Source organism: Quercus lobata, chromosome 1 (assembly GCF_001633185.2).
Source record: "Quercus lobata isolate SW786 chromosome 1, ValleyOak3.0 Primary Assembly, whole genome shotgun sequence".
Lineage (NCBI taxonomy): Eukaryota > Viridiplantae > Streptophyta > Magnoliopsida > Fagales > Fagaceae > Quercus > Quercus lobata.
In genome coordinates this window covers 31,456,796-31,467,804 of record NC_044904.1, presented here as the reverse complement: position 1 = coordinate 31,467,804, position 11,009 = coordinate 31,456,796, and the positions used below count along the sequence as shown (strand labels likewise).

General features: G+C 35.6%; 1 protein-coding gene across 1 annotated transcript; it reads left to right on the top strand.

Annotated features, from left to right (window-relative positions):
- The first annotated feature begins 4,597 nt into the window (after positions 1 to 4,597).
- Positions 4,598 to 10,773, top strand: LOC115986737 (oxysterol-binding protein-related protein 3C). Its single transcript, XM_031110012.1, has 10 exons — positions 4,598 to 4,963; positions 5,418 to 5,511; positions 6,093 to 6,209; positions 6,316 to 6,388; positions 6,473 to 6,591; positions 7,289 to 7,410; positions 7,551 to 7,727; positions 8,088 to 8,232; positions 9,520 to 9,698; positions 10,045 to 10,773. The coding sequence occupies exons 1-10, from the start codon at positions 4,854 to 4,856 to the stop codon at positions 10,289 to 10,291; spliced, it is 1,383 nt and encodes a 460-aa protein (XP_030965872.1). The 5' UTR covers positions 4,598 to 4,853; the 3' UTR covers positions 10,292 to 10,773.
- The last annotated feature ends 236 nt before the right edge of the window (positions 10,774 to 11,009 follow it).

Genomic DNA, 11,009 nt, shown 5'->3' with positions numbered 1-11,009 from the left:
AAGTTTGAAAGTGATATTAATAATCTTTCTTATGAAAAAGACTCCCCCATGAATGCATTTATTCAAGAACTAATGATGAGTTCTTGCCAATATTTCACAGATGATTTTAAAGGTAATAATCATAATACCAAAATGTTAAGTACTATCAACTGTCCTAACATTATCAATGTTTCTTTGCAGGAATCGAAGCATGTCTCAAGGATAAATACCACTACTAAGTGGAATAATACTAGTACTTATACCACTAATAAGTGGATTATTATGACTTCCTCGGCAAAGAGGAGGAAGCACCAGCATAGGGCTATTCTCAAGACAAAAGGCTCCCAGTGGGACAACCTTTTGTAATGCATGAAGGCGCATCTTCTGGAGTAAAATCCAGTAGATCAACATCCCTTCAGGAATTTGTCCCAGCAGAGGTGACATATTCCAATGGTGATATATTAATTTCTTTACAGGAAGTTTTGTTAAGAAATTTACAATTCCACAATAGAATCTATTCAGAATTACCAAATTCTATTAAATTCATTCTTGATAACCTTCAATTTGCTTTTACCAGAAACCACCATAATGTTTTCCAAAAAACCCTCAAAGCCCTTGAAATCCACCTTGTTAATCTTATTGCTCAAAATGAGGCTTATATGAGCAACTATGATAACCTTGCTCTAGAAAATAACTTTGCTTCAGTAGATAACCTTGTTTCAGAAAATTATCTTGTTTTAGACAAAGAGGCTCTTAAAAGCCGTCTTAAAGTCTACCTTAGTCAACTCTTTGGCAAAGAGGAAATCCATTCAATGGATAAACAGACTATAATGGGCACTGATTATGCTAGATTGAGTCTTAAGAACCAATCTATGTTAAGAAGTGTTGTTGCCAACTTGCCAACAGATATACAATCTCATATTCTGGAAAGCAAGGCTATGTTTAGGTCTTTTGACCTATGGTTCAAGTATTTCAAGAAACTTGTTACTGCCACTATTCCTAATCCTGATGAATTAGACAAAGGTGATAATCTCTTTATTCAGCTTGAATGGAAAGAACACTTTGGGAGTAGTCTTAGAGTGTATGAAAAGAAACATCCATTTCCTGGTCTCCTGATTGATTTTGATGATGGTTCATATTTTACTGATGAAGATTCAGATGATGATGATGATAGGAATCCTAGCTGGCTTTCCCAAATGTTTGAATATGGCTTCATTAGGTTCATAAAGTTAACAAGCCCTAAACAAGCTAGTCAGCTTCCACAGATTATTCAAACTGCTATTAATGGACTTGAAAGCTCTTCCACTAGATCTTTTGTTTCTATCAGATGTTGGAGCACTTTGCCAGAATGGGAAAGAGATAACTAGATGAATGTCCAACCCTCAAAGCATCTCATTCTCATTAATGGTCACACCCACCAAGGACAATGGCTTGAAGGAAATTCCCACTTGTCCATCAAAGATCCCTTTGCTCTTGCAAAATGTTGGAAAAATTATTTTAATAATCAAATTCTTGAGGTTACTCAGAATCTATGGAAAAATTATCATTTCATAGGAAGCACAGATAGAATCTCTGTTTTTGGTCCCAAACCCCGTGCTAAAGCCCTTGTTCACTTACGGATAGCTGATCATCCTAATCTAAGAAGTCTTCTCATCCCAGGAAAGACTCCAAGGTTTGAGCCACTTTTATATTGCGGATTATGTAATAAATATGCTATTTATCATGAGCATGCACGTGATGATAAAGCTCCATGGGATCCTTATGATGGTTATCCATCCGATGCTCCTTCCATTGATTGATGAGTTCGCCCCTGAAATTACTATTGTTTGGAACTGTTGTTACTTTCCCTCATTTGTCTGGCTTGCACAAAAGCCAAAATACTTCAATGTCTTTAAAGAACGTGTTGCTGAAAATCCGAAACTATTTCAAGATACCCCGGATTTGGCAGAAGATTTTGATTCTCTTATTTGTCTGGCTTGCACAATGGCCAAAACATTTCAATATTTACCACTGCTAAAAGCCTGTTTCCCACCAATATGATGCTTCTGAAGATTCCCAAGACTAGTACTCATTTGAAGACAACTGAAGAATAAGCTTATTGGTTTCTTTTGTCACAAAAAGACACCAATAATGTGGCCTTGTCCCTAAATTTGTAGGCCTCTTGCTAATCTCTACAGAGGATTCCCCACAATCTTGAGGATTCCCCACAATCTTGGGTCAAAAAGAAGAAAAATTCTCTTTTACTATTCGTCTGTCACTATTCACCTGTCACTGTTCACCCGACATTGTTCATCTGTCACTATTCATGACACTGTTCACTCCGATTTTGCTTATTTAAGGGGGGTTGTCCCCTAAGTTTAAAATAAGCTTTTACTACAGAATTGTCTTCCCTTAAAACTTCTTCCCTTAGAAGCCTTCTTAGAGAGAAAATTCCTTGTTCCTACTACTACTACTACTACTACCTTGTTCACCATAAACAAACCTTGTAACTAGAACTAGTTCAAGTTTTGTAATTGTCAATCTATTCTGAGATCTTGTATTAATTACTACTACTGTTGTAAGTGTTTTGTACTATTTTCAATAATAAGTATTTTCAGTTTCAAGTTCATTATACTACTTATTGCTACTGCCACCTTGGACGAATTACCGCCACCTTGGACGGTTCTAAATTGCTTTCATTTACTTTGAATTATTTTTTATATTATATTGCTTGGCTGGTTCTACCGCCTTATTATTGTTTTAACTTCTTTATTTACATTATTTTCACTATATTATTTTGATATTATATTGCTTGGCTGGTTCTACCGCCTTATTATTGTTCAAACTTCTTTATTTACATTATTTTCACTATATTATTACTTATATATATTGTATTGTTTTTGTTTGTTATTTTTAATTTTTTAATTTACATATTTATGTTTTAATATTCTAAAACAGTAATTGTTATATAATAACTAAATGATTTGTGTTTTTTGAGGTTTACTTATTTGGATCAATAATTTTATGTCGTATAAGAAAATATAAATATATATTATTTTTAATTTTTTTAAAAACTTCGAAACACCTTGAAACGATACATCGAAATAGACCAGTACCGAAATATTCCGTTCCACTAGACAAACTAAAACGGGGTCCAAAACGATATTCATAACATTGACAAGAACACAAACCCAAATCTAAGAGCACAAAATTAAAATCCAAAAATCACAAACCCAGAAAATAAGAATAGAAAATTAAACTATAGATTCACGTCAAATTAAACATGAACAAGAAATTAATCATGAAAAAAAAATTTAAAACCTAGAAAATTCGAACCTTAGAGCCAAAACCCAGAATTAGAATTTATGCCAACACTAAGAGTAGTGCCAATTTGCGGGCTCAAATAGTCAAACTAAGAGATTTAACGGTCAACGTACCAAAAATCACTTATTGGCTGCTTTCGTCATCACTGAGAGCCGGCTCAATTGCGGCTAAAAGTCAGCACATCGCCGTTGTTGGTGGGAGGAGGGTCGAATCAAGGTCGCCAGGGCTCGCTTCACTAGATCGCCTTCCACGCCACCGATTCGGACAAGAGAGTTGGTCATCGTCGATCTACAAGCATTGAGTCTGTTCGGTGGAGCCAAGTGTGAGTGCGAGTGGGAACTGAATGGAGGTGCTTTCATGGTGGAGATCGTGGGTCTTGGGTTTTGGGTCTTTGGTCATGGAAATTGTTTTGTAGATCGGTAGGTTTGGGGTCATGGTGGTTGTAGGGGTGAATAAGGGTGGTGGTGGTTGATTGGCGTGGTGGTGGGTCTGCCTTTCTCTCCTTTCTCCAGCTCTCTTAACTCTCACCATATCTCACCCTCTCTTTTGCTTTGATTTCTAAATCTCAGCTCTACTGGGGTTTGATATTTTGTTGCTTTTGCTAGGGGTTCATGTATTGTTCTATATGCTTAGATCCTGTTAATAGTTCGGGAAAGATTGTTTTGAGCTTGGAATACTGATCTTTTTCTTATTTAATTCCTTGTTCATGTTTATTCTGATCTGGATCTTATGTTTAATTTTGTGATCTTATTTTTTGAGTTATTCATGATTTTTGATTTTTAATTTTGAGATCTTAAGTCTAGGTTGGTGTTCTTGTTCAAGATACTTTTAGATCTTAATTCATATGAACTTTGATTTTTATTTCTGTTTTGATTTTTTTTATTTAGTTAAAATTAATAAATTAATTTTTTAATGACGTGGCATTTTTAAATGTCAAATAACATTTATTATTATTATTTTAATGACTACATCAGCTTTTAGTGTGTCAATAGTACACTCCATTTGCCACGTGTGTATTTTCCGTCTCTAATGTAACGACAAGGACAAAAACGAGACGCATTTTCCAGAATAGGGACTAAAAACGATGAAAAAAAACTAAGAACTAAAGTGAGAATTGCGTAAAAATGTAGAGACAGAAATGTAGTTTTCGTATTATAATTTTCTTTTTACATTATCGAGTATAGAATTGCAAATATTTTGTGATAAAAAAAGACATCCAGATAAGTCATAAATGAGAAAGCCTCAAAAGTCAAGAGAAGAGTCAAATTCAAAAAAATCACTCTCTCTCTCTCTCTCAAAGTTGAAAAAAAAAAAAAACACGCACAGAGTTTTAGAAGAAACCAACCAAAGAAACATCTCTGCCCTTTCCTCTCCCCATTAATAATATAATAAAAAATAAAAACCGCGAAGTCGTCGCCAACCGATCCTCCTCTTGTCCTCGCTGTTCCCTGAAATCACTTTTATTCTTCCATCTTCATCGCCACTCTCTCTCTCTCGCGTACGCTTCGCAGTCCTTTCTTTTCCGATCTTCTTCGAATCGGTGTTTCAGGCTTAAGAGTTAGAGAGCGAAGATGAGTAGCTCCAACAACGACCAGAACAAGGACCAGAACAAGGGCTTCTTCTCCGCCATGACCTCTGGCTTCTCCATGTTCGGTAACGCCATGCACCGATCCGTCAACGGGTACGTACTTTTCCCTCTTTTTCTCAGTCTTCGTTTCCTCTAATGCCCATGTTTGTGTTTTCACTTTCCAATTCTGAGCTCCAAATGTTTTGGTCATGATCATCATGATCTATTGGTTTTACATGGATTGCTGGCTTTTGATGCCAACTTGATCAGCTAGCTGAATTTGGGTACCAAAAAGTTTTGAAATTTACTTTGTGATTTGCTTGAGCTGAGCTGCACACCATAAAGGACTGCCCAATTGTTAAATTTAGGGTTTGGATTTGAGAAATGGGTTTCACATGAGTCCCAACTTTAGTTTTACACTGAGTAGTACCTCTGGTATGCTTTGGGATTTGGGATTTTTCTCTAATGAGAAAATATGTGCCGGATCTTAATTGCTGTATGCTTTTTTAGGAGTGAGTGAGTGTGTTGAAAACTCGGCTAATTTGTATTCAACTCCTTTTGGTTCTAGGTTGCTTGGTTATGAAGGGGTAGAAGTGATCAATCCAGAGGGAGGCAAAGAAGACGCGGAGGAGGAAGCTCAGAGAGGAAGATGGAAACAAGAGGTGGTTTTTTTTTTTTTTTTTAATTCGTGTTTATTCAGATTCCATGTTCTATTAAGTGGGGTTGTTTGGTCAATGGTTTCTCCTGTGCATTGTGTTGGTGGATGGTAACAATGTTGTTCTTATTTGATACTTAATATATAAATATTTCATTGAAACAAAAATTTTATAGGATTTTACCCTGATACTTTCTTAGTCTATTTCTTGTTTGGTACGTAGTGGTAAAGGCAGATGGCATGTTTGTTAGACTCTAGGGGTTTACACTTTATATTCACGATAGGAGGGCATTCCTAAGTTATTATTTACCCTCAAATAATATAGCTTCATTGCTTCTGAACAAGAAATATAAATTATGTGCTTTCTTCATTTTCTGTTTTGAAGGCCCCTGCCAGATAAGATAAAAAAAAAAATAAAAAAAAAAATTCTTTTTGCCTAAAGGTGTTGATCATTATTATTTTTTTTTTTTCCTGATGTTTTGTGCTAATTAGACTGAATTGAGATGTGAGACAATTTCTTTTTTTGGCATAGTTATTCTCCATCTCTTATGATGCTGATAATTGTGGTATGGTTATTTTGCTTAAAAGGATAGAGACAGTTACTGGAAAATGATGCACGAATATATAGGCTCGGACATCACATCGGTGGTCACACTTCCTGTCCTCGTTTTTGAGCCAATGACTATGCTTCAAAAAATGGCAGAGGTCTGTGTCAATTTCTTAGTGGAATGCCTCTGTTAAGTTTTTTTATTTATATTTCATTATCTTCATATACTTCATTATAATATGAATTTTGCAATGCCTGTGGCAGTTAATGGAGTACTCCTACTTGTTAGATCGGGCAGATGAATGTGAGGATCCTTATATGCGATTAGTTTATGCATGTAAGTATTCTCTTACATTGAATTTTCACTTGATGTGTGCAAGTATTTCCAGATGATGAATGGAGTTCATGCCACTGATTGCAGCATCGTGGGCTATATCTGTCTACTTTGCCTATCAACGAACTTGGAAGCCTTTTAATCCTATTCTTGGGGAGACTTACGAAATGGCCAATCATGGTGGGATTTCATTTATCTCAGAGCAGGTGAGTCAAATGGCATTTCATTTTGCTTTATTTCTGACACATGCTATTATAAGAAATGCTAATCTCACCTGACATTAAAAAAAAAAAAAAAAAAAAACAAACAAACAAACAAAAAAGAAAAAAGAAAAAGAAAAGACTAAGTTACTCTTTTCACCCTTAAATTTAAGGGTTGTTTTCATTTTCTTACCTTAAGCTTGAGATTTTTCATTTTGGTCCACTAAGTTTGATTCCGTTTTCATAATAGTCATTCTGTCCATCTTCCTGACTAATTTGATTGTTAAGTTCGAAAAAAATGATGTCATTTCCTTGTTCTCTCCTTCTTTTTCCCCTTCTCTCATAACAGCCAGATTAATCTGACATTGATGGAAGGACCGTTTTGAAAACAGAATCAAACTTAGTGAACCAAAATGAAAACTATCAGACTTACAGGACCAAAATGAAATCAACTCCAAACTTTAAGGGTCCCAAAGTAGTTGCCAAAAAAATCTCTAGTGACATTTGTACCCTATTTAACCTTCCTCTATCCCTCTTCCAGCCACTGGACCTTTAGAAGTAATTTAGCAACTGAAGACCTTTCATCATAATGTTAGGTTTTTCTCATTAAAAGATTGAGGAAAAAAAAGAACTTTAATAATTTTGTGCATTTTTCTGTTTTGTGTTGTCTATATTTGAATGCTTCACCTTATATCTATTTTAGGTGAGTCATCATCCCCCAATGAGTGCTGGGCATGCTGAAAATGAGCATTTTACTTATGATGTGACGTCAAAGCTAAAAACTAAATTCTTAGGAAATTCTCTTGATGTTTACCCTCTTGGAAGGTAATACTTGTTCTGCTTTACTCCTTTAGTTGTTATCATAATTATAAAATAAAAATCTGGTTATCATTATTTTATTTTTTTGTTATTCATTTTGCTCAAGATGAATCCTCTAAATCTTCAAATATTTATATTGTTTGCAGAACGCGTGTCACCCTTAAAAAGGATGGTGTGGTCTTAGATTTGGTGCCACCTCCTACAAAGGTTAATAATCTGATTTTTGGCCGTACGTGGGTAGATTCACCAGGGGAGATGATTATGACAAATTTGACTACTGGAGACAAAGTTGTTTTATACTTTCAACCATGTGGCTGGTTTGGGTATTCCACATCTCTTAGAATTTTATTTCTTTTGGAATTGCTCAACAACTACTGTGAATTTGATTATTGAGTGTTTTAATGGATCTATGATTCATTTGAGTTGGTGGCATTCCTACCAATGGAACTTTTGAATTGAGATGAACTGAAATTAAGATAGTCGCATTTGAGATGTTTTTTGATTTCTCACCCCAACCCCCACCCCCCCCCCCACCACCTGATATTTTGTCATCATATTTACATTTAAAAGATAAAAGAACCCCAAGTTTAGTTTCAGCTACCATAGCAGCAGTTATATTATGTGTTTTGAATTTTACTTGCTACATTCTAGTTGGGTCCAATTGAAATTTGTGTTTGTTGCAGAGCTGGTCGCTACGAGGTGGATGGCTATGTGTATAGTGCTGCTGAGGAACCTAAAGTGTTGATGACAGGGAAATGGAATGAGTCACTGAGTTATCAACCGTGTGACGTGGAAGGGGAGCCTCTTCCAGGCACTGAACTGAAAGAGGTTATTCTCATGGACTTTGCCTTAGTTATATCTAATTATCTATATATAAAATGGCCTTTGGACATTGTTTTAATGGTGGGATGAGTGCACATAAATAGATGTTGTTAGATGGGGTTAACGTAGATGCAGGAGCTTCAGTTTTGGAGGACCTTATGGTGCTGTATTTGTGTGTTGGTTAAGAATTATATATAATGATCTCTTGACATCACATCAGTTGGCTCAGTTGTTCACTGTGGGATGTGAGCTTCTGTGCGGAGGCTGGAAAGGCTCTCTTAATTTTGTTACATAGATTAGAAAGACTGAAATGCAAGATTTATTACTCAACTAAAGGATAAATCCAACCAAGCAAGAACTCACTAGTTGTTCTGCTTCATAACTTCTTTAGGAAGTCTTGGTCCCTCAGAGTATTGCCTCCTGCTCTGGTGCAGAGACATATGCTACAAGAGGATGCTGGATACTGCTCTTTCAAGGCCTTGAATATTTTATTCTGGCATGTAGTTTTAGCTGGAAAACTCCTAGTCCAATTGATTTGATTAGTGTAGGGACAAATGCCTAGTGATATTAGCTTTGAATAAGATTGAATAGTCATTTTGACAAAGTATTTATTAATGGACCATGAACATGTATCCAGCAATCATTTCAGTGGGCTGATGGTCTTTAGGTACGGTCATGGGTTCATGGCTCTTGAACCATAAAAGTCTATCCCCCCTATGTCCATAATTGGTGTCTAACTTTAAAAATAATAAATATAAATAACATTTTTTGGGAAGGGACAGGGGTGTTTAATGCTTTGAATATCTCTAACTTTTTATATGCTCATTCAGTTATATCATTAGTGCTTTCGAAGTTCTCATAAAAGTCACAAATTTAAGATTAGGATAAAAATAAGGATATTAATTTTTTTTTTTTTTTTTTTTTGGTAATGGACACACATCATGGAAAAAAAGTAGTGCAGTGGAGGCTTGCTGGGCCTATAGACTATGGAGGAGGGGCCACTATCATCCCATAAGCCCCTTCCTGAAAATAATGAAAGTTGTGTTAAGTGAGATTTGATTCTAAGCCCCATGTAAAACCCCAAGTGATAGCTGGCACCCTTGATTTGATGAAGTTGGCCTGAGATAATGGGGACAGCGATTAGTAGTCACTAGTCAATGTCTATATAGATATGGATTGGTTGTACACATCCTTCTTATGACTTAGTAGTTTCTAATTTTGGCTCTATGGATATTTGAGCTGGTGCACGACCTACTTCTCCTAAGCAGCTTCCTATTATTTTTTTCTCTGCAGGTTTGGCATGTTGCTGATATTCCAGAGAAGGACAAATTTCAATACACACACTTTGCACATAAAATAAACAGTTTTGACACTGCTCCTAGAAAGTTGTTGGCATCAGATTCTCGTTTGCGCCCTGATAGATGTGCACTTGAAAGGGGTGATCTATCTAAAGCTGGTGCAGAAAAGAGCAGGTATCAATTAATTTCTTACCTTCATTTATTTGTATTTATTAAAATCCAGTTTATCTGTCTCTCTCTCCCTCTCTTAAGTCTATTTAATTAGTGGGGAGTTATCTAATAAGATAAAGCAGTCTCATATTAACGTTTTTATGGAGCAATAACAAGTTTACTTATCTAATTATTAATTTATTTAAGTTTACTTATCAAGATAGAATAATATTAACTGTTCATGCAAACTGTTCCAGTATAAATCTTCATTTCTTATCACAAATTTCCCACCATAAAATAGACTTCATAAGGTTGATTCTTCACTTCAACTTAAGGTGTTTACATTGTCTATTTGATCACCTTCTTTCAGTTTGGAGGAGAGGCAGCGAGAAGAAAAGAGAAACCGAGAGGCCAAGGGACATCAGTTTACACCAAGATGGTTTGATTTAACTGATGAGATCACATCTACACCTTGGGGTGATTTGGAAGTCTACAGATACAATGGTAAATACACGGAACATCGGGCTGCTGTAGATAGCTCAGATAGCATCAATGAGGTTGATGTTAGATCAACAGAATTCAGCCCATGGCAGTTTGGTAACTTGTCTGCTGAATGAGGTACTCTCATTCTATGTTTGCCTGTCTGAAGTCTGCAGTTAGTTGATGGAACTCTTTTGGTGTGATATTGGAATATCCATTGTTTGTTGGCATGTTTACATTGTATCACTGTTTTATATTTCCTTAATTGATCCTAGCTCTTTTACAGAAATATTTACTTGTTCCACCTTTATAAGGAAACCCTTTTGGTAGTTCATGAAATATTAGTTATCTTTGGACCTTCCCATAGTCAATGAAGTTGGACTTCTATCCCCAAGCTTTTAGTGAAGGCCAGTAGACTTTACGAGCTCTGTTAGTTGGCCCATTACTTGTATAAATTTCTGTCATTCAAAAACTTAACATAGTTTGTTGTCTTACTGTTATGATTTACAAAATTTGTACCTTGTAGTACTGTTACAAATGGCTAGTGAATTTTAAACTTGCCTCCCATATTGTTTTGTTCTGATATCAATTATGCACCATTAGGCTCTCCTTAAAAGTATCAAATTCTTCTTGTCGGTATTTGTGTATTGTTTAATACTTACATCATGGTAGTTTGTCTATAGAATATTTGGAAAATATTGGATGAATGTACCAAACCAGATATTACATTCAATTCCATGCAGTGATTTTCTTCTGTTAGATGGTTATGGCACCTAAGTAAAGCTTGCAAATCAGCATATTCTCTTCGCACCAAAAGGGCAAATCCTGAAATTTTGCGTCCTTAATATCTACGTA